This window comes from Petaurus breviceps, unplaced genomic scaffold (assembly GCF_028583685.1).
Source record: "Petaurus breviceps papuanus isolate PSGF00001 unplaced genomic scaffold, PetGlider_PUasm1.0 175, whole genome shotgun sequence".
In the NCBI taxonomy this organism is placed as follows: domain Eukaryota; kingdom Metazoa; phylum Chordata; class Mammalia; order Diprotodontia; family Petauridae; genus Petaurus; species Petaurus breviceps.
Genome location: NW_027185764.1, coordinates 43,994,329 through 44,018,408, shown reverse-complemented (window position 1 = coordinate 44,018,408; position 24,080 = coordinate 43,994,329). Strand labels below are relative to the sequence as shown.

Sequence of the window (24,080 nt, the reverse complement as noted above, 5' to 3'; positions counted from 1 at the left end):
CCTCCCCCCCGCCCCTCGCCCGCCCCTCCTCTTGGCCCTGGGCAGCGCAGCCTCTCCCGCGCCCAGCCCCCCTGGACTGAGCCCCTAGCCGAGCCCTCCTCCTCTACAGACGGCGCCGACAGCCTGTGGGAGCTGCAGCTGTGTCAGCAGCGGGGAGAGGAGAGGCCCTGCCGCACTCCTATCTGCTCGCACCTCTGCACCCCTACACCCACACTCTTCCGCCTCACATCCCCGTGCCTGCACTCATTCCCCATCCCCGGCATGTCGGCTCTGGAGTGGTACGCGCACAAGTCCCTAGGCGACGGCATCTTCTGGATCCAGGAGCGCTTCTTCGAGTCCGGCAACCGCGCCAACATCTGGCTGGTGCGCGGCACGGAGCAGGACGTGGTGATCGACACTGGCCTGGGGCTTCGAAGCCTGCCCGAGTACCTGTACTCGGCCGGCCTCCTGCAGGACCCGGACAAAGGAGAGGACTTGGTCCGGCGGCCGCTGCTGGCCGTGGCCACCCATGTCCACTTCGACCACGCCGGCGGGCTCTACCAGTTTGACCAGGTAGCGGTGCACAGGGCCGAGGCGGACGCCCTGGCCCGCGGGGACAACTTTGAGACGGCGACCTGGCTGTCGGAGAGCGAGGTGGTTCGGGCCCCAAGCCCCGGCTGGAACGCCAGGCAGTTTCGAGTGCAAGCGGTGCAGCCCACCCACATCCTGCAGGAGGGTAATGGAGCGCTGGCCCCTCGATGGGGAGAGGGGGCGCGAAGGGAGGGGGAGGGTGCATGCAGGCTAGAAGAGCAGCCAGTGATCTTAACTGAACGGAGGGCGGGGGGCGAAAGGGAGGGGGATGCTTTGCCAAGTCACCAAAATGACACCTGTCTCCATTCCTTCCCTTGGAAGGAAAAAGGATCCCTGGTGAGGCCCCTTAGGTTCCCGGAGCTCTGCAGATGGGAGGGTTTAAGCGCTCTGCTACTGTAGCGAGATACTGTGTACTACTAGTGGAGTAGAAGACGGCTCCGCCCCCTAATTAGTTTCCAGAGCCTGGTGCAGTGGGAATGCCACAGGCTGTGAGACTGGATTTCCTGAAAGATTTCCTCCCACTCATTCCCATTCTGAGCACCTGTTTGACATTTCCAGTCACTTAAGGGAAAACAATTTTTTTTTCTCTTCAGCCACTCCCTCCTCCTTCAGACCCTACCTTGGAACGAAGAAAAATAGTTAAAATCAAGACACAGCAACCGTTTGCAGTGTTCCCCACCCTTAGTTTCCGTTGAAACTCAAAGGGGAAATGTTTTATTTGTATTCTAAGATCAACACTAGTTATTGCTTTTTTTAATCGGAGTTCATATGCTTTTTAGTGTTATGTATTCACGTTATTGTCGTCATTGGTTAGATTTGCTTGGTTCTGCTCTCTTCATTCTGCCTCAGTTAATACAAGTCTTCCCATATGTTAATTCCTTATCTCCGAATGACATCCAGTTCTGACCCCAATTACCTTATGCTTGTTGAAAAGAGCCTCAATAACTGTCTAAAAAGCACCAGCTCTGAAGAGAGAGCCTAGGTTCGAATTCCACCCCTCACTGAGCGTGTGACCTTGGACAAATTAAAAGCTCTTGAGGCTGAATGTTTTCTTACCAGCACTAGATACCGTCTAAGGTGAATTCCTGTCAGAAATTCTTAAGATGGGAGAAAAATCACATCTTTTTTTCAATATAATTGGTTTATTTGGTAATCTTATGTGTTTTATGTGTTTAAAGATATTCTGAGAAAAGGGCCATAGGCTTTGTCAGACTGCCAAGGGGGAATAATACATCCACAAAACCCCTTGCTTGCAGGTCTAGACTGATGAGAATCTTAATGATTCTCATTTTTTTCCTCTATCCGAGCCTGTGATTTCATTTGGTTATGACTCCCTACATCTCATATTTGACTGCTTTTTTTTTTGTAACTTAGTGTTTTCGAGTTGCCAGTTACATTGAAAGGTTGAGTGACTTCCTTACTGGCCCACTGTCACATTTGTCAGAGGTAGGATTTGAATCTAAGTCTCCCCAAAGCCAGATCTCTGACAACTACAACACAGTAATATTCCATTACATTCATATGCCAGTTTGTTGGGTCATTCTCCAATCTTTGGGGGAGACACTTTTTTATTTTTTAATTTTTTTTGAGGCAGTCGGGATTAAGCCCAGGGTCACACAGCTAGTAGTCTCTGAGGTCTGCTTTGAACTCAGGTCCTCCAGACTCCAGGACCGGTTCTCAGTTGGCTGAGCCACTTGGGCACTGTTTTTAAATGAAGTCTACATTCTCTCCCTTCCAGTCTCCCCCACCCCCAAATTCAGAAAGCAAGAAAAATAAAACCCCGTTACAAACATGTACAATCAGGTAAAGCAAATTCCCAAGTTGACCATGTCCTTTCCCTTCCCCCCCCCCAAATGCCTATCACAAGGGGTGGCTAGGTGACTCAGTGAATAGAGCACTGCCTCTGAAATCAGGAGGACTTGAGTTCAAATCTGGCCTCAGACACTTAACACTAGCTGTGTGACCTTGGGCAAGTCACTTAACCCCAATTGCCCTCCAAAAAGCAAAAAAAAAAAATTAAAAATTGTCTATCACATGTTTCATTCTGAGTCCTCTGGAATTGTATTTGATCCTTATGTTAATAATTGTTCCTAAGTCTTTTAAAATTATCATTATATTGCTTGCTCTTGTGGTTTTGCTCAGAATCAATTCATACAGGTCTTTCTGTGTTTCTCTGAAACCATCCCCCTCACCTTAGAACATAATAGTATTTCATCACATAGATTTACCATAGCTTTGTTAGCCATTCATTACCCAGTTGATGGGTACCCCCTCAGTTTCCAATTCTTTGCTACCACAAAAAAAGCTGATATAAATATTTTTGTACATATAGATATTTTTCCTCCTTCTAATCTCTTTGGGGATATAGAATTTGTAGTGGTTTTGTTGGGCTAAAAGGCATGGATATTTTAATAATTTGGGGGTCATACTTCCAAATTGTTTTTGAATATGACTGGATTTCACAGCCTATTTTCCCATAAACCCTCTAACATTTGTCATTTAACTTTTTTGTCAACTATCAATATTAAGGGAAAGAAGTGGAATCTCAGTTGATTTAACTTGAATTTTTCTAATTATTAGTAATCTAGAGGATTTTTTTATATGATTGATAGCTTAGAATTTTTCCTTAGAAAACTGCCTAGTGATATCCTTTGACCATTTATCAAGTGGGGAATAGCTTTTATGCGTCTAAATTTAAGTCAATTCCCTACATATCTTAGAAATGAAGTCTTTATCAGAAAAACTTAATGCTCATTTATCTGCTTCTCTTCTAAATTTGGCTGCATTGGTTTTATTTGTGCAAAACCTTTTTTAATTTTATGTAATTAAAACTATCCATTTTATCTTGTGACCCTCTTTATCTCTAATTTGTTCATGAACTCTTTCCTTATCCATAGGCTCTAACAGATGATTTCTTCTTTGCACCTCTAGTTTAGTTATGATATGTCCAGCAAGCACTTTTAAATAAAAAAGATACTCCATGATTTCAAATTGAGCATCCTTAATGCCACGTTTCTGGGTTTTTTTTCTTCTGAGAATCTCTTCCATCATCAACTCAGTCCATGGCATTAATTCCAACATGGAGCTTTAGAGAATCATTCTAGAGAGCAATGATTGATAACTATTTATACTCTTTTTTTTTTTTTTTTGCTTTTTGCTTTTTGGAGGGCAATTGGGGTTAAATAACTTGCCCAAGTTCACATGGCTAGTTTTTTTGTGTGTGTTTAAGTGTCTGAGGCTGGATCCAAACTCAGGTCCTCCTGACTCCAGGACTTTACTTACTTTGCCATCTAGCTGCCCCTATATATCTATTTTCTAAACAAATTTTTTTGCCTTCCTTGTTGACTCAAAGAAGACCTTTGATTGTAAGAAAAGAAAACCAATAGAGTAGGCATCGAATGAACATTTAACCTACCCAAATTCAGCTCCACAATTCTGTTAGACCCACTAGTCAAAAAAAAGAGGGAAAAAACCAATATAAATAGTACCATTTCTGGTCACTGCTAAATACAAATAACCTATTCCCATGAATGCATGTGAGATGGGGAGATCAATCTGCTCATCCTTAAGCTGGTCTCAACTTGTGGAAGCACTGAGTGTGATTCTAGAATCTTCTCTTCATCATGGCTGAAAAATGGTAGAGCTAACAGCAGGAGGAGGGCCAGCCTTAGATGGCTTTCCTAGTATTTTCAGTTCATCTGGAAGGTCTTTGTACCCGCTTTGTACCTTTTTCCTCTATTGTGTCCCCTCTTAACTCAAGGTGAAGCAGGAGTAAAAAAACATTTTCATTCTAATAATTTTTTTTGGTAAAGTCTTTTCAAGGATATTTTTTCCTTAATTATCAGTTTTCCATCCAACTAAGACTACTTTGTTGTCTTCCTTTGAATGGAAGTTCTGACTCCCTACTTCTCTTGATTAATAATTTAACTAATGGAATTGTGAAAAATAAAATTTGCATCCAGTTGTTTCCATGGCAACCATTTCAAGTCTCACTTGCTGTTATTAATATCCACTGCCTTCTTTTAATAAGACCTGTCTCCTTTCTTGCTATAGCTTTTTTAAAGATACTGTATTGTATTTGTGTGTGAGTTAAAGAATTTTCCAGGGTACCATGTCATCACCTTACACACAGCCATCCATTCCCTCCTCCACCCCCAGCATAAGATGCAGTCCCACTGTAGACAGTAGATGTAGAACAATTTCTACATTTCAGCTATAAGAATCAATTTCCCAACTGCAAACTAGGCCTGCAAAAGGATGTCTTCTTTTATATGAAGATGTAAGTACTGAGTAAGACATGCATTTTCAATAATGGAGTAGTTATTTCTGCCAGTGTTAATGCTTTCGAACTAATTTACCTAGATTTATTTTTTTTCCCCAATCTGTACTTTGTTGTTATCAACAATATATGTTTTAAAAAGGCAAATTGTGCTTAGGGCCCTGATAGAAGCTGTGCCCATAAAGTTAAACTGTGCCAGAAGAGAGCCTGTTGTCTTGACTTAATTCTGAAACTAAATGAGCTAATTGTTTAAACAGCAGTGTCACTTCTGAGGTGTGGATAGATGTTGTTCCCAGTTTACAGGTAAGGCAATTGAAGCCTAATTAAGAAAAACTAGACCCTTTTACCCGAATATATCTTCTACTCTAAGCTATCCTTCACTCAGTTGCCAGTGATTTTCTTAAAACTCAGGGCGAGCAATATCATCCCCATACTTAGTAGAGGAATAAGAAGGCAATTTATCATTTTTATAGTGCCTCATATGTGCTAGGCACTGTGCCAAGTGCTTTACTAATATCTCATTTGAGACTCACCACAAGCCTGTTAGGTGCTACTGTTACTTCCATTTTACAATTAAGGAAATGGAGGCAAACAGGTTAAGTGACTTGCCCAGGGTCACACTGCTCTTGTCTGAGGCCAGATTTCAAGTTGGGCCTTCTCAACTCTAATCCTTTATTCCCTCTGCCACCTAGTTGCCTCCAATGGCTTCCCATCTCCTTCTGGATTGAATATAAAATCCTGTTTGGTATTCAGAGCTCTTCATAACCTGCCTACCCCTCATCTTTCTAGTCTTCTTTCACATTACATCTATCTTCTCTCACCACTCCTCCCCTACGCCACCATGCAATTCTGTAATCCAGTAATACTAGCCTCCTTGCTGTTCCATCTCCAAACTGCAGACATTTCCTTTCAAGTCCTAGCTAAGTCCCATCTTCTACAGGAAGCCTTTCCCAGCCTTTTTTAATACTCATGCCTTCCCTCTTTTGATTATTTCCAGTTTATACTGTCTATAGTTTATTCATACACAATTGTTTGTATGTTGTCTCCCCCATTAGACTGTGAGTTCCTTGAGAGCAAGTGGTTCTCTTGACTTGAGCAAGTCTTTTGACTTAACTCTGTGCTAGAATTGGCTGGATGTGATCTTTATATGACAGTGAAACCAAGGAAACAAATTTAACATTTACTGTTAACAGTTATTGTAATTATTGCATTTATTGCAGATGTTTTATAAACATAAAATCAAGCACTTTAAAAAAAGTATTTTAAGCAGTTGATAATTATAGCTGTCTACAAATTTGAAAATGAATAAAATATTTGTTGCACCAATTTGTAATTTTTTTTTTTTGCTTTTTGGAGGGCAATTGGGGTTAAGTGACTTGCCCAAGGTCACACGGCTAGTTTTTGTGTTAAGTGTCTGAGACTGGATTTGAACTCAGGTCCTCCTGACTCCAGGGCCAGTGCTCTATTCACTGTGCCACCTAGCTAACCCAACCAATTTGTATTTTAATGGTGTAATGGGTAGCTTTTAGAAAAAGCAAGAAGAAATTCACAGAATTTGGGAGAACTTAGGCATTTTCAGGTCCATTTTTTATGACTGTATGTGGTTTTCAAAGTTTTAGCATGTGAAAAGAAAGCTTAGTATTTACAGAAACACTTGGAAAATTGATAATACTCGCAAAGGACCACTACTAACACATCAGGAGCTGTAAGTTTCAACTTTTTAAGTAATATCTAATTTCTTTCCTTTTTTTTTTTGCTTTTTTTTTTTTGGAGGGGAGAAGGTAAGGCAATTGGGGTTAAGTGACTTGCCCAAGGTCACATGGCTAGTTTTTGTGTTAAGTGTCTGAGTCCGGATTTGAACTCAGGTCCTCCTGACTTCAGGGCCAGTGCTCTATTCACTGTGCCATCTAGCTGCCCCTATATCTAATTTCTTCCTTTCCTAGAAATATAGATTTCCTTTCTCTGAAAAGTATGTGCTATTAACTTTCTGGAAAAGTTGCTAGAAGAAGATCTGGAAATAGCCAGATTCTTAAAATAGTGATGTGGAATAATGTACCTTCTTTCCACCCTTGTCTCCCCTTAGAACTTAGCACTAGAAAGGCAAAAAATCATATCCACTTCATAAGAGGAGAGTAGCTAAATCATCACGCTTATCAGTAACAGAAAATAATTCTTGTCTATTAATGGTATTGTAATACCATTTTCATGGATTTAACCTACAGTTTCATTTATGTTCATTGTCTTTATGATGTGAAGATGAGTGGGTATTATTATTTTACAGAGTGCATAAAGTAATTACTTTATGCACCATTTATTGTAGCATTGCTTTTTAACCAATATTTAAAGTTAAGTCATTGGACCCAAATAATTCCCAGACTGATTGTGCTTCCTGGTTACAAAGCTTGAGGCTTAGGAAGTTTCAATTTGGGCTAGAATTCCAGTTAACCTCCAGCATCCTCTAGGTAACCCAATGCTTCTGACACAACACCAGAAGTAGACTATGCTGGGAATGCGGAATCCTAATGGAAAATCTACACTGTTTTAAAAGAAACATGCCCAAAGAGTGTGTACAAAAAGAGGCATCATTGTCCAGATTCAGAGAAATAATCTGTACTCACTGTACCCAGCTTTCATCAAACCATATGTTCTGTTTTGGGTGTGACATTCTAGAAAGGGTATTGTCAAGCTGGAATGAGTCCAAAGGCACATGATGAAGGAAATCAAAACTATCATGTAAAGATTATCTAGGAGGAGTGTAGAAGGGGACTTATATGGAAGAAGAGACTTAAGGATATTGTATCAGTGTATTCAAAAGGTTCTCATGTGGAAGAAAGGTTGGTTTTACTCTGTAGGACTTCAGAGGGCAGAGTCAGTGGGTCAGTGATTGGGAAGCTAATTTTTGCTCATTATCAAGATGAAATTTCCAAAAATTCAAATAAATTCAGAAATAAAATGACCTAATGAGGTAGTGGGTTTTGCATTATAAATAATGCTCAAGAAGAGTCTGGGGCTTGTGAGTGATGTAAAGAAATCTAAGGTTGGACTAGATAGCAGCTCTTGCTTGCTTAGTTTGTATTTAGCTCATTTAGAGTCCTAAAGCTCAAAAAAAAAAATTAACTCACGGAATCCTTGTCCAAACAACAACACCTAAAATGAAAATAGAATGGTGTCTCTTCTAGGATCAGCTAAAAGTATCAGAACTTTTATGCCCAGAAAGACAAAAGTCAAGAGACTGAAATTTCCTTAATAAATGTCTATTGATTGATTAACTGAAGTCTTTAAAATCCCATACTGCTAAAAACCAGGAGGTTTCAGTTTTCCAGCCAGCAAAATGAGAGGGTTATTCTAGCTCTCTAGGATATTTTCCTTTGATTTTGCAGATGAGAAAGTGGAGTAGTTGAGGATACATCCTTAATCCTTTGAATTTGTTTTCATGGAGAACAACTTCTATTCTTAATCTTGAAAGTATTTTGGTACCTTTGACATGCCATATTATTTTGAACAATTGGGTTTGAAAATCCAGCACTCCGGGTATATTTCCTTTTAAGTACTTTGCCTTTAATTAGAGTGTGCTTCTCTTCCCTTTGATCAGGACATGTCTTGATGGCTTCCCATCTGGTTGAGAACAGGATTGTCCTGGGTTTTTTTCTGTCTTTTTAACCCATTCTTTTCCACCACCTCAAAAAAAAAACAAACCTCACCCTCTATTAAGGATAAATAATAATACTAAAGTAAGTTATTCAAGATTAAGTTAGTAAGAATGCAAACAACTAGTTAAAATTTAATGCTGTTCTAACTTTCCCACCATTTATTGTAACATTGCTTTTTAACCCAATATTTAAATAGATTTCCACTGCTCAAGAGTCAAAACCTCCCCAGGGTATGTGCCTCTCATAGTCAAAAGCTAACCTGATGTAAACTTAATAGACAGATGGCTTTGCCATTACCACTTCCCTTCCTGGCTTTTTTGCTTCTTCAGCTGCAGATAGAGCAGTTTGGTATTTTACCCTTTTAAGTAGTTTCTTACAGGCAACTAGTTTGCAAGATGGGAGGGGGCAGGGTTGGATTAGGTTCCTTTTAGCTCTAGATAATTTGAGGTCCTGGAAGTATGGTACTGGGAGTAAATACTCAAAGTTTAATTATAATGATCCTTACCTTGTACTGAATAAAGGAAAGTAATTCTCTTTAAAATTTTTAAAATTGTATTTTAAAGTAACAATTCTTTTTAATTAATCTGTCCCTCCCCTTGCCTCTTCCATTGAATTAAAAAAAATCCCTCAATATATTTTATATAATCTAGTAAAACAAATCCCCACAATAGCCATGTTTAAAAGTGCATATATTTTTTCTGCATCTTAAGTTTATCACCTTTCTGTCAAATGGGTAATTGTTTTTTCACCTTCATTCTTTTGGCTTTGTGGTTTATTATTGCATTGATCAGTATTCTAAAGTCTTAAGGGTAATTTCTCACATGAAAGTCCATTAGACTTTCTCTTCACTCAGATAAGCTTGGTGACCTTTTCATCTTTGCCTTTTTATCCTTGGTCATTTATTGCAGTTTTCTTCTTTCCAGCCTAATCCATACCTCTTTTATGAACAACATTTCCTTTGAAATTTCTTGGGCATTTTTGATAGCTTATGTTTAAAAGAAATGTTCCCAAAACAGAGGAGTTCATCTTTTCAGAACAAATTCTGTTTTATTATAGAATACAACTTTTTAAGCTCTTCTAAATAGAGTTAATCAAGATTTCTAAACAGAGCTATAAAATAGTTTTACTACATTGCCTGTGTTAGAATAAAAAGACTGTGGAAACCATTGCTCTGATAGAGTATGGCATTTTTGATGTTCTAATAATACTCACATGCATACTACTCATGGTATGAACATTAGTGGGTTATTTTGAAGATCAAATAACATTATGTATGCATGTTTTGAGGCAAAGGCTACTGGAGAATAAAGAACTATTATTTATTGCGTAATGTGACCTTACTTAAAAGGTTTGGCCCCATAAGTAAAAGCCTATAAAAGTAAACTGATCCATCCTAAAAACTTTGGTTACTCAGTGGACAGTTGTTAGTAGGTACATTTCAGTGGGCCTATACACCTGACTTTCCCCAGCCACAGATAACTGAAAGAAGCTAATTGTCTACATAAACATATTTCCTATAAAAATACAACTCTTTAAGCCTTTTGTATTTTGCTTAATATCTACTTTTTACTAAAGTGTATCCCATACAAATTAGTGAAAGGTACAAAGCAATATAACCCCTAAAATTACAAGGTAAGTACTATTATAAGTAAACTTAAAATTTTCTTCCTTAAAAACATACCGTGAAATCACAAACTCATAGGATCTAGAGCTAAAAGGATGCTAAAAGATCAGTTCTCTCATCTTTGTAGATATAGAAGTCCCAAAGACCTTGGAGTTGCTTATAGTTACATAGATGGTAAATAATAGAGCTGGTATTTGAACCTAGGCTAGATACAATACTTCTTCCACACTAAATTCAATTACTGGTCAACTAAATGTCTCACCTACAGACTGTGCTAGGCTTTATTCTTAGTATCTGGTTGAAAATTACCACCTATTCTAGCCTGTTAACATTTGCTTAGGGGATAGTTCTTTCCAGGATTTCTTAAAAGGTCCTCTATAAAAACCATTTGATCACAACTGAGCAATTATTTGCCAAAGTCAATAGGAGTTTCTTTTTCCTCCCCGCCCCCTCATATTGAGGGTCAAATAAAATAAGACAGTGATGTGTAGGTTTTCCAAAAGCACTGTTTTCTTGCCTTACAAGAGAATTCTAATCCCAAGCCACTAATTATTTCAAAGAGGATCTTGGAATGTCTCCTTCCATTTGCACTGGTATCAGCTGGAGACCTAGCACTCGGAACAAAATAATGACAAGTATGCAAAGAGACATTGGACCAGAGAGCTTAGTCATAAGCCTTTACCCAGTCCTTTTATGTGATCATCTTCTGAGCCACTTGGCTCAGAGAAATAATGTTTTCCATTTGGCTTTCTACTGGAGGATCAAGAGTATTAACTCAAAACTAAATTTCCCATGGGGCAGCTAGGTGGCACAGTGGATAGAGTGCCAAACCTGGAATCAGGAAGACTCATCTTCCTGAGGTCAAATCTGGCCTCAAACACTTATTAGTTGTGTGACCCTAAGTAAACCACTCAACCCTGTTTGCCTCAGTTTCCTCATCTGTAAAGTGATTTAGAGAAGGAAATGGCAAATCACTCCGGTATATGAGCCAAGAAAACCCCCAATGGGGTCATGAAGAGTCAGGCAGGACTGAAATGACTAAACAACAGCATTCTCCTACACGTCCCAATTTGAATAGCTAGGATCTCAGGGTATTTTGTATTTTGTGTCACAATCCTAACAACTAAAAAAGAGTCAGTCAGGCAAATGGGCCGTAGCTATTACAGAGTGCTTTGTCTCCAGGAAAGTATCCCTTTGCTACCTTACTAAGCTCTCTCCTTTGAAACTCTCTTTAAACCCTACTTCTGCTGTAAAAGCTTTTGCTACTGATTTGAAATGGAGAAAGTCTCATCCATTGTTCCTCTGTCACTTACTTTCTCACCAATTTTGCTGCCTTTTTTTTTTTCTGTCTTTCTAAATGTATATTGCATTATATTTTGCTCTGGGTCTTTATTATATGACCCCAAAACCTTTATTTTTTTATTTATTTATATTTATTATTATGCTAATGTTTGCATAAATAATTTTATTAAATGTTTTAATTTAAATATATTACCTTAACCTGAAGACGAGTCTTCTGAAAAATCTGGAACTGGGGATTTTTAGGGAATAGTTCTTTCCAGGATTTCTTAAAACATCATCTATAAAAACAATTTGATCACAGCTGAGCAGTTACAGGCCAAAGTTCCCTAAAATTAACCGTTTTGATTAATTACTATCTTAAATGGAACTAGAACATAGAGAATTATCCCAGTATTTAACAGTATGATGGAAGTGGAGAAATAGAGGGGAGTATATGATTAGCCCATTTGTAAACAAACTTATCACTACAAAGATGACCTATGAAGAGAATAAAACTCTTCTGTGGTTTAAACAGGGCTTCTTAAACTTTTTCCACTCCTGACTCCTTTTCAAGTTTCAGCAGCATTCATGATTCAGCAGCATTCACATGCAAAGTGCACATGTTTTGTGTTCAGAACCTAGGCTGTAATGAAGTTGGTCAATGCAGCCTGGGCAAGTGCTGCCAGAAACACCCCAGATTCCTTATGCACTTGATTTTTAATTAATTTCTGTTTGTTGTGAGTTCAGAAACCTTTAACTGATGCCAAATTTTTCATGACCCCATATAGGATTGCAGCGTGCAATTTAAGAATTTCTTTTTTTTTTTAAAACATTTTCAAAGATGCAGACCAATTTTTTTTTTAATTTTTTACTTTTTGGAGCACAATTGGGGTTAAGTGACTTGCCCAAGGTCACACGGCTAGTTTTGTGTGTGTTGTGTCAGAGACCAGATTGGAACTCAGGTCCTCCTGACTCCAGGGCCAGTGCTCTATCCACTGTGCCACCTAGCCACCCAATTTAAGAATTTCTGTGTCCGAAAAATCATTCTCCTGTAGCCAGTCTGGCAGTGCGCATCTCTGAACTTAAAGGCCTTAGGCAAGGTATACATTCCATCACCAGGCCCATACTTGAAGTCCAGGCCATTTTTAACACTTTTTTCACTCCAGAAAAACTCACTTGGAAGTAATCTTATTTGCCAAACAAAGTTTAGAATGTAAATTAACTTACTTCCACATTTTGTTATCTTTCTCAAACCATTTAACTTTGTATCCTTGTGCATCCCTCTTTGTAACAAAGTTTATAATGGGGTTTTTATCTCTAAAATCTCTTCTCATTTCTAGGGGATGTGATCAGCCTTGGGGACCGACAGCTTACTGTTATGCACATGCCTGGTCACTCCAGGGGCAGCATTTGCTTACTCGACAAAGATCGGAAGATTTTGTTCAGTGGAGATGTGGTATATGATGGAGCTATGATTGATTGGCTTCCATACAGCCGAATCAATGATTATGTTGTTACCTGTGAGCGTCTGATCGAATTGGTGGACAGCGGTGTGGTAGAGAAGGTGCTTCCTGGGCACTTCAACACCTTTGGAGCTGAAAGGCTGTATCGTTTGGCCTCCAACTATATTTCGAAAGCCGGCTTGTGCCACAAAGTTTCAACCTGTGCCATGAGATCTCTTGCAAGTTTAGCTCTGCGTGTAACCACTTCTAGGACCCCATCCTAGTTTGTATGTATTGGTTTATCATGTAATTGATACTTTTAAAACCAAGCAGTTTTGTGGTCAAAATAACTGATTGTGATCATTTCAAGAAGTGCTTTCTCAATATTAAGGGGAGGGGGAGGTGGGGGGGGATTTGAGAAGGAATAAGCCAAAAGAGGGAGATTTCTTATTTTAACTTATTTACTTTCCACCAAATAATTATAGTAAGCCTCTGAAAGAAGCTAATAGCTTGCCAAAGCTGTTGCCTTTTAAATGTTTGTGGGTTTCCTTTTTGTTTTGTTTTTGGTCATTGAAAGGGATGGTTGCATGGGGAAGGCATTTTGGAGAAAAGGAAAGAAGAGTTATCCATACCTGCTTTTGGAAACTCTCATTATTTCTTATGTGCATTAAAGTAAATTGGGTTGTTTTTTTTTTTGTGCCCCAACCCTGACATTTTCAGTATTACATTTAAATTGAAAGATGAAACTTCTTCAGTTTAAAATCCATTTGAACTGAATGTGAAACATATAATATAACTATTTATATGACACTGGATACATTTCACTATTGTAGGGACTGGATTCATGTGTGCCATGATTTATTTATTCTGTGTGTAACTTATTAATGAAATAGTCACTGTCTATGGTGTGTTTATTTTATTTAAAAAATAGTAAAGTGCATTTGGGTTTGATGCAAGGCCTTATAAAACATGCTTCATTAAAAAGGCTGTAAAGATGTTACAGTTAAGGTGTTGTATTTTGCAAACAGTGAAGTTTTAAGAGTGCATATTTAACTACATATGTTTAGATTTCTTGAAAGGACACCATCAGATATACTTAAAACTATATATGATTTGAAATATTTTTAGAACAAATAAGAACAGGTCTCAGAGCATTCTGTCTTTGTACAACCCTTCACATAAAATCAGCTTTGGGACTCATTTTTTTAAATTGTATAATCTTGAAACAAACAGGTATTTTACTTGGTCCTTTACCCTATGTTGCATTAAAGGGCTTACCAAATTAAATTTCAAAGTGTAAATCAGATATCAATTTTTTCCTGATTCACAGAACTTATTCTTGTCTGATGGATTTTGAACCACATACAATCTTTGGCTGAAATAGAAAAATCTCATTTGCACAGCCTGCTCTAAACAAAAGCTAGACTAGTAGTTAGTGATGTGTTTTGGTTTAATGTGTGTGTGTGTGTGTGAGAGAGAGAGAGAGAAACAGACAGACAGAAAGACTTAAGAGAAACTTAAAAGAATTTTTGTAAACTCTTACTACTGCCTTTCTAGTCCTAGCACTCCTGAATTCAAACTGGGACAGGTACATGAAACTCGGTTTTAGGAGTGCTGGAAGTGAGTTTCTGCCACAGTGTGAAGCTCTCTCCTTTCCCAGAAGTTATCCATATTCATTTATTTAAACAGAATTGAAGCATCTACCATAAGTACAGTACTATGCCAGGCACCATGAGGAAATGTAAAGGGAGTTAAAGGTGAGGTTCCTGCTCTCACAGAACTCATGACCAAGCTAGAGCAAACATACAACAGAGAGCAGGATAGCAATGCAAAGTAAGGATAACAATTAGTATACATACATACTGAGAAACACAACAAGCAAATAATGTTTATAGGGTGAGGTTAGCCAGAGAAAGCTTATGAGAAGAGATGAATAATGTCAGGTTTTGAAGGAATGCTTGTAGATTGGCAAATTACTTCTTTTCATCAAACATCTTCTAAACTGATTAAACAGGTTTAAGAAAATTTTCAGTACATTCAGTATTCCTGATTATTGGGGGAGTAACAAGAGGCAGCAATAATAGAAGAGCCTATAAAAATGAATTTTTTTTCTTCCCTGTTTTCCTGTAGCCATATGAGCAATTAAAGACAAAGAAATTAGAGGGTTCAAGGCTATATACAATTCTTATTGTGGTTTTCATGTTCTCACGCACCACCCACACAGAGCCATAATGCTCATAATCTAGAATCAAAGACACCAGACAGTTATTTGAGTACATACAAATAAAGATTCTGTCTGTGCTGTGTGATCTCTTGCAAGCTCAGCTCTTTGTATAAGAAGGATCAAGTCTTAATCTAAATTGACCTTTCTTGTAATGGACTCTATAAATTAAAACTAAGTAATTTTGTAGTCTTTAAAAATAAATGTGTTGGGGAGGCCAGGTAGCACAGTGAGTAAGAGCACCGGCCCCAGAGTCAGGATGACCTGGTATCGAATCTGGGCTCAGATACTTAGCACCACACCCAAAAATAACTGGCCGTGTAACCTTGAGCAAGTTACTTAACCCCAATTGCTTAAAAAAAAACTGTCATCAAAAAAGTGAAGCTATCATTGGACCTTTCTTAGAGTGATTACTTTTTAAGGCAGTTTTTCTATTAGATTGGACTTTGAAGCTTATATGTAATATTAAGAATCTCAGTTGTATTGAGAATTATTGTGGTAGTATTGGGGATAAATGAACAAAATTATTATATGGCTTTTGAGAGAGCCACTATTTTTACATTGGTTATGAAAATAGTAAACTCCAAATCCTTAAGTCACTGAAGATCCCATTAACTAATAGGGTTTTGTATTATTTTCCCTTGAAGAAGTAGAGGTTTTAGGCTTACACTTACTTGTGATGGGAATGTCCAAAATTTAAGGAATGAGGGTGCTTATTTGGTAGAAGAATAAGGTTTCAAAACATTTAAATTGATGTATTTTAAGCAACATTACTCAAGATTGTATTACTGTGCTACTGTTGAAGCTTGTGTAAAGTCTGGCTGATGGCCAGCTCAGTGGAACAAACTTGACAAAGTGTATTTTTACTCTCCATGATATGGGGTATGCCAATAGTAAAACAGATGAAAAAACTCAAAGCATTTTCCTAATATGTATTACTTTTTTAATATGTATATTTTCACCCTGACAGTGACCCTTTAATATTAACATAATTTATTACTTTAAAAAATGTTGAATTATAAGTTGTAAAAATTGAAAATATTTAGAAATCATTTTTACTCTTTAAATTGGTAGTTCTATGTGTTTAGTAATCCAGTTTCCTTACTGACTTTTTTTCCATGTTAAAAAAAAAAGCTAAAGAAACTTTGATCTCTTTTTTTCCATCATTGTAAACTATACATAATTGATGTTAAAGTAAAAATGTTAACCATCTTTGTTCTTAGATGTAATCTGAATGTAATATTCTCAGACTGTCTGCTTGTAGTTTTCAGATGAGTGTAATTTAAAACATATAATAAATATTTAAAGGGATATAGTATTTCCTTGAAATTCACTGAGTGATTCTATGCTTGATATTTAAAAAAAAAAATGCATCTAGTTTTAAGTCCTTTCTTTGCATCAATTAAAAAAATATTTTTAATATTCAAGTAATAAAGTACTCTTAAAAAATTTGATGATAAACAAAATGATAAAACTTTAAAAGGTATTCTTAAACCTACTTCTCTACTTAAAAGTTTGTCCTAAAATTATACAGGAAATAGAATTTTTAAGAATAATCAGGTTATATAATAAAAATAAGCCTTCAAGATGGATGACCATAACATATATTTAAAATACTTCTATTTGTAAAACCTCTTGTTGGGTATCTCCCCAATTTATAATTGTAGGCTAGGTCTGCAGAGAGGCCACTACTAATAAGTCAGAGGGCTAACTATGGGTGCCTGCTCAGCACTAGCTCCTGTAACCCCACTGGTTTCTTTAACCAGTAAAGGGTTAAAGAAAGTGGATTTTGGGGTGAGGGTGTTGACTAATTTTTTTAAAGGGGGCAGTAGGTCAAATAAGTGTGGAAACCTCTGATGTAGTTTAATAACTCCCATTAGCAATGGAGGTGCATACCAACATTTCCAAGTAGTCTCCAACTACCTTTTCCATATGCCTTTGATAGGAGGTAGATATTCATGCTTCTGAGATGTCTTTGAGACATAAAATCCAGCTGAGACAATGAAAACTCTCTGTCCTATTTTGCTATTGGATTCGGTAGTAACTTCTGTGTAAATCCACTGACTGGCTTGTCATTAGTCTGGTACATCTTGAACTCTAGGCATCATGTACTAGGTCCTCTTAAATCCTCTTGTTCAAAATCTGGTTGGCCATACACTTCCAATCTTCCCAGTCTTATTTGGTACTGTTGCTATAATTAATGTGTACCGAGTGCTTCCTTTACATGGTTTCTGAGATCTATCATATAGGGAATCTTTTGGAGTTACTAAGGCAGATTACATCCCACTCTTGCTGCAAGAACATCTTTGTCATCTAATTAACTTTTCCTTCAACTGGGCCTTCTATTCTTTAGGCCATGCTAAGTCACTAAAATAAAATTTCTCCAGATCTGTTCCTGCATTTAATAAAACAGTGCCTTGATGGTGTTTACTGCCACCACTTAGTACTGTTTTCCTGTGTGATTCTGCTTGGCTTGTATGGAGCATTCAGGGAGAACTAGCACCTCAGGTATGAGGGATTACCAAACCCTTTTGGGGACTGCTCACCCACCTTTGGTGTCCACCTGTGGCTCCAAGAAGCTGTAGCATGCACAGCACCTACACCCTGGTAAAGCCGTTTCAACCTACCTTAAACCAGGTTGAGGGTAACCAATAAGCCCCAAACCCATTGGTGAGTTAGAGAGGTGTCTACCCCAAGCATGTGAAGACTTCCCCAGTGGGAATGGGTGGATAAGAACAACTTGTTCCGATGGCCATGAAGGTAGCTGAAGCAGGCACTGTGAAATGCTTGGGCTTTGTTCAGACACTGAAGGTGCCAAGATCCTCCACTGCATCCCAGGCTATTGCCAGTCATCTTGATTTTTGTCTTGCCACTGAACTTCAATGACTTTTGCAGCTCTGTCTCACTTAAATCCAATTCATATGCAAGTGTCATTGGTCCCGTTAGAAAATGATGAATGAACAACATGATTCTTCATAAGCTGAACAAATGTCCAAAATATTCTGTTACTGAGTTCCAGCTTGTTGATCACAATATACTGCTAGGATTTTGAATAAACTAGAGTTTATCTCACTCAAAGCTAACATTCCAGAGACATGCTCTGAGTCTGGAGACATCAAAGCCAAGGTATCCACTTAATCTCTTCCTCAAATTAATTAGTAGGCTTAAACTATGAGGTAGAGCCAAAGGTTCCCAAAGTGGGCAATGGACTGATGCAGGGGGGTGGTAGTAGCCTTGGGAGCAATTGGGAGGCAATTGAATTAAAAGAAGGGTGTGGTAGAAGCATAAGGAAAGAAGGTAAAGTTTTGAAAGACTGTACAAGTTTCATCTGTTGTATAATAGAGTTAAAGTCATAATGATAACATTATTTTCCAAATAAACACACAAAATGCAAGTTATAACCAATCAGTAGTCAAATCCACCAACTTAACAAGAAAGTGTTGGCAGGTGAGTGTGTCACACTTTGTCAGGAAGTCCAGTGTGCATCAGCAGGAATATGTGCATGTAATGACTTGTTTGCAATATGAAAATTACATGATGCAATATCGTGTCATCAAAACTTCAATGCAGGAAAAAATCCACAAATTTACAATAAATTAATAAATTTAAGATGTGCCATTTAAAAAATACATTTTTTGAAATGACACAATTTTTAAAAAAAAAACCAGTAAAGGGTTAAAGAAAGTGGATTTTGGGGTGAGGGTGTTGACTAATTTTTTTAAAGGGGGCAGTAGGCCAAATAAGTGTGGAAACCTCTGATGTAGACCAAGTATGGATAGTCCTTTATCATTAAATCACTTGAATCCCTTAAGTTCTAACCCTTTCATAGGCTGCAATGGAATTTTCCTCATATATCTCTTGTAGGAAGATTGCAAAAAAAGATTGCAGTACAATATTTCCCTGGATCTACTATCCAGTAAAGCAATGTATTTTCACATAAATCTTTACTGTCACTTCTATGTGGGGTTCTATGAGTTCAAATGTATAGACTCACACATAACTGTTGTTGAAGTCTTGTTTATTAGATGACCTCAATCTCCAGCCCCATTTCAGTGCTGGTTCCATAATTCAGCCTTCAGGACATCAATTCTGCATTCTGGGAAGCACACAACACTCATGTCTATCCAAATTCAAAACTGTTGAAGATAACTCTATGGTGTCCTTGTATCAGATGTAGTTGTGACCTTTGGTTCCTTGACCTCTCCCAGTGGAACAATCCTCTCTGTGGTTTCACCTTTTGTCAGGCTTTCTACAGGTTCTTGACCTTGAATCTGAGTCATCAGAGTTGGTCTCTTGCCTGGTTTCTATGGCCAACACATAGGAAAATGTTCTGGATCTATATTGAGTTTTCCCAGCTTGGATCATTCCTTGCCACTAGGAAACCATACTCAAACTGTTTCCAGCAACTGATCAAAATCGGGTGCCATTTGTTTGTACTAAAGACTAATTACTATTTAGGAGTGTATCATACTTCCATGTACTTTCTCCAATCTCACCTCATCTGCTTCAGATTTTATTACTCCTCTGTTAATCTCTGTAGTTTACTGTCCACCTGAATTAACAAACTCAAAGTATTTTCCCTTTTCCACTGCATGACAAACTGAAGCATGTGCTTGCTATAGTATACTACCACCATTGTCTCTGTGAGCATTCTTGCCGTGTGGCTTCAGAATTTACATTTTTATACTGTTCACAATTTTACAAGCTGTGCCTTTGCTTTTCTAGCAGTCTAACTTTTTTTTTTTTCCTATTTCAAGTATATGCTAGTGTTGTAGTGCTTTGGTTCTGTTTCTGAACCAGATATCCATATTTTTTTTCCCCTAGGGAAAGGAACATAAGTCCTTTCCTGGGAAAAGCCTATGGTTCCACTGTGGTGCAATACCATCAATAGCTGCCCCTGACCCTTCAAATAAATGTGTTTTTCCCCTTCCAGGTCAGTCCTGATAATTCATCTCTAGACATTCCTTTATTAGCAGTGTTTTAACCCTGTATCCTTTCATCTTCAATAAGATGCCAATTTCCAAGCACTTTTATGGAACTTATCAGGAATTTTAAAGGGTCTGCATTCTCAGGTAACTTACAGAAAACAAAGTTTTTTCTTTCTCATGTCACTTTCTCCTTATGTGATTTTTGTGAGATGCATTTGATATTTTGAGATGTTATGCTATATTCATGTAGTACAATCTACAAATGTAAGTATATATTCATATAGCACAACTCCTCAAAATATCAAAAGCATTTCACAAGATGTTTTCCAGCATCCTTGTCTTTTAAGTAATGCAACACACCAACTAGGAATCCTTTATCTGCCTATAAGTACATTGCTAATCAGTGGTCTAGGAATGCTACATCCATATTGCTCACAGTAGGCTCTGTACATCTAATGGATGCAGTAATATAACAGATATTAGTACTAAAGCATTAAAACAATGAAGAGGTAAAAGGAATTGGTCTGACTTAAAAGGAAGCATGGGAAAATTGTTCAGGCATATTCTAAAACAAAAGAAAAAAAGTAGTGAATTCCTGCCAAACCAGGAGATCTACAAAGGAGAATCCTAGATGAAGAATCTCTCCAGTTGTTCCCTACCAAGGTAAAGGGCACCCAAATATATTCCAGATTGTCTTCATAGTGTAACATCCTCTCTGCCTCTACTTCTTAAACTTTTATTTGCAGGTTGGGTACCCAAAGGCTGTTAACTACTTCATTGGTTTCTAGAGGTAAGCCAGTGTCTGGCTATTCCTAACATGGTGGCTTCTGAGACTCCACAGGTATGCTTTTTATTAACTATATCAGATGACTGAATTAGCTTTTAGGAAAGGCATTTACTAAAATGATATAGTAAGAACAGTTGATGCAGATATTCTCCCCAGAACCCCTGGATGCTCATCCACAAATTCCATATCTATATCCAATATTTCATATTCCATATCCAATGGTAATACTTTAACGTGTGTTAATACATATGGTAAAAATTAATTTAGCACTCCTGGCTCTTCAGGGCCAGGAATTCCTTTCTTCATAAAATTCTCATACAACTTACAGCTTAGAATGATGTCATTACTGAGTGAATTTTTTCACTGCTGGGCTAGGCTAATTTCTCACAGCAATTCCCTTGGCTTATCTCCCAATAGACACCTGTAGCTTTGGGCTCAGCTGCATTCCTTGTCTGCAGTACTTCAAAAAGAACTGAGACAGCCTGGAATAGGCAGAAAGAAGTCTCTTGAGTTCTACTCCCTCAGGTCTAGGATTTGAGGCATGCCATATCCCAGAGAATAGGTGGGAGAACAGATGTGCTCCATATTATTTTTTAAAATAGGTTTTTGTTAATATCTTTTGTTTTTACATCTGCTAAAGTTCTTCCTGTATTTCTCTCCTTCTTCCCTCCCAGACAGCTATCCCATATGTCAAAGAATTATTTTTGTAGAAAGAAAAGAAAGAAAAATGAGCATAAGTAACTAATCATACATTTTTAAAAACCTAAAAATATTAACAACATTGCACATTCATGGGGCAGCTAGGTGGCACAGTGAGGGGCAGGTAGGTGGCATAGTGACTAGAGCACTGGCCCCAGAGTCAGGAGGACCTGAGTTCAAATCCAGCCTCAGACTTAACACTTACTAGCTATGTGATCTTGGGAAAGTCACTTAACCTCAATTGCCCTGCCTTCCCCCCTCCAAAAAGCAAAAACAAAAACATTGCACAGTCATAGATTTCCCATCTCTAAAAAAGTATGAAGGAAGTATCTTCATACCTCTTCTTTGGGACCATGTTTGTGTTTTATAATTTTGCAATATTTCATCTTCTATTATTTTATATATATTCATGGCTTATTTTAATTTAAAACACTTCTTGCAAGTCTTTACATGCTTCTCTACATTCATCATATCCACTGTTTCTTCCCACACAATAGAAAATCATACAACTGTTTTGACTGGGTCCACTATAGATTTATTTTGTGTAACTTCAGCTGGGTCCTCACTGCTACTCCCTTAACAACTCACTATCCCATTCTTCACAGTGTCTTTTACAAACATTTGTATGCCTCCTCAAATCTCCCATGGCTCCCCTCCCCTCATCTCAGCTGAGAACCTTGCCTCACATTTAAAAGAAAAAAAAACTGAGGCTATTCTCTCTGAATTCCCTCTTCTCCTTTCTTGCTGATTTCCTGTAACTCAGATACCTGCTGCCACTTTCTCCTCCCTTTATCCCTGTCTCACATTATAAAGTGGTCTTACTCCTTACAAAGGTTAACCCCTTTACTTGTTCAATTGATCTCTTTTCAATAGATGACCTTCTCAGTCATCCCTGCTCTTTCACTTATTCCTTCCTTGTCTACTGGCTCATTTCCTACTGCTTAAAAATATGTCCATATCTACTCCATCCTAGAAAAAACCCTTCACTTGATCCTTCCATACCTGCTATCATTCTCTACTTCTGCTTTTTTAGCTTAACTCCTCAAAAAGGTCCATCTGTGTTAGGTGCCTTCACTTTCTCTCCTCTTACTCTCTTCTTAATCCCTTACAATTCTGCTTCTGACTTTATCTGTCCAAAGTTGCTAATGATCTTTTAGTTACCCAGTCCAGTGGCTTTTTCTCAATCCTCATTCTCCTTGATCTCTCTGCAGCCTTTGACACTGTCGATCACTCTCTGTTCCTTGATACTTTTGTCTCTCTAGCTTTCGGGGATACCGCGTTCTCTGGTTCTTCCCCTGTCTATTGACCGTCTCCTTCTCAGACTCCTTTGCTAACTCTTCTTATGTACCACTCTGTCTAACTATAGGGATTCCTTTAGGTTCTGTCCTGGAGCCTCTTCTCTTCTTCCTCTATACTATTCACTTGCTGATCTCATCAGCTGAGAATTTAATTACCATCTCTGTACTGATGATTCTCAAGTCTTATCCCAAGCTCTCTACCGACCTCAAATCTCACATCTCCAACTGACCTTCAGACATCCAAATTGGATATTCAATGGACATCAGTATGTCTAAAACTGAATTTGTTATTTCCCACCCCCTAAACTCTCCCTATTATTGCCTTCCCTCTCAGGGTAGAGAGCAACGCCGTCCTCCCAGTCCTTCAGGGTCTCAGCCTAAGAGTCCCTCTGAAATCCTTGCTTATTACCCCCACCTTCTACAGGAGGCATTTACCTGTGTAAATTCCAGTGTTTTGCTTCTGTTAATTATTTCCTATTTATCCTATATATAGCTTGCTTTGTATGTATTTGCTTGCATGTTGGCTGCCCCATTAGATTGAAAGCTCTTGGAAGGCAGAGACTGTCTTTTCCTCTTTTTGTATCCCTATTACTAAGGACAGTGTCTGGTACATAGTGTTGGGCATAATTGAGCAAGACAGAAGATCCCCAAGATTAAAATTGGAAGTGGATTTTATTGCCACGGGACTTCTGGGGTCACATACCCAAATCAGACAGTAAATTGGCATGAACAGTATGCCAGTTTTTAAAGAGATTACAATAGTTGGGTTACGTAAGCTGAAACTACAGTCAGTGATTGGTCAGTGTATATTTGAATTTTCCCACTCATTTTTCCTAGGCTGAGGTACAGGGAACCCAGAATGGGTGGAGATGGGGAGCACCCTGTGGAGGGGGGGGCAGGGAAGAATGGAGCAGGGATTTTACCCTAGGCTGAATCCCCCACCCATGGATCAATTAGGAGAGGGAAGGGTAAAAGTTATGCTAAAATACCTGCTTACAGATCAATGGAAGGGAAGGGAGGGGTAAAAGTTATGCTAAAATGCTTGCTTACAGATCAATGGAAGGGAAGGGAAGGTGGAATTGTGCTGTACAATAGTAGGTGCTTAATAAATGTTTGTTGACTGATTGAGGTTCCATTACATTTCTTCACTACAATTTGTTTATCAATACCCCAAGCAATGGGTATCTATTTTGCTTTTAGTTCTTTTCTACTACAAGTGCTGATATAAATATTTTGGTATATATAGGGACCACTTTCTTCTTCTTCTTCTTCTTCTTCTTCTTCTTCTTCTTCTTCTTCTT

General features: G+C 38.2%; 2 protein-coding genes across 2 annotated transcripts in view; one reads left to right on the top strand and one right to left on the bottom strand.

The window, feature by feature from the left end:
• The window catches only part of POLR3G (RNA polymerase III subunit G), a 527,072-nt gene that overhangs the window by 72,487 nt on the left and 430,505 nt on the right, over window positions 1-24,080 (bottom strand). The gene's annotated exons all lie outside the window — the stretch shown is intronic.
• MBLAC2 (metallo-beta-lactamase domain containing 2) lies at window positions 31-16,400 on the top strand. Its single transcript, XM_069085080.1, has 2 exons — window positions 31-715; window positions 12,745-16,400. The coding sequence occupies exons 1-2, from the start codon at window positions 262-264 to the stop codon at window positions 13,128-13,130; spliced, it is 840 nt and encodes a 279-aa protein (XP_068941181.1). The 5' UTR covers window positions 31-261; the 3' UTR covers window positions 13,131-16,400.

Excerpts from the sequence above, each read along its gene's own strand:
- MBLAC2 (XM_069085080.1), top strand. The coding sequence starts at position 262 with ATGTCGGCTCTGGAGTGGTACGCGCACAAGTCCCTAGGCGACGGCATC. Across the intron at positions 716-12,744 it reads CACCCACATCCTGCAGGAGG|GGGATGTGATCAGCCTTGGG; the intron begins GTAATGGAGCGC and ends TCTCATTTCTAG.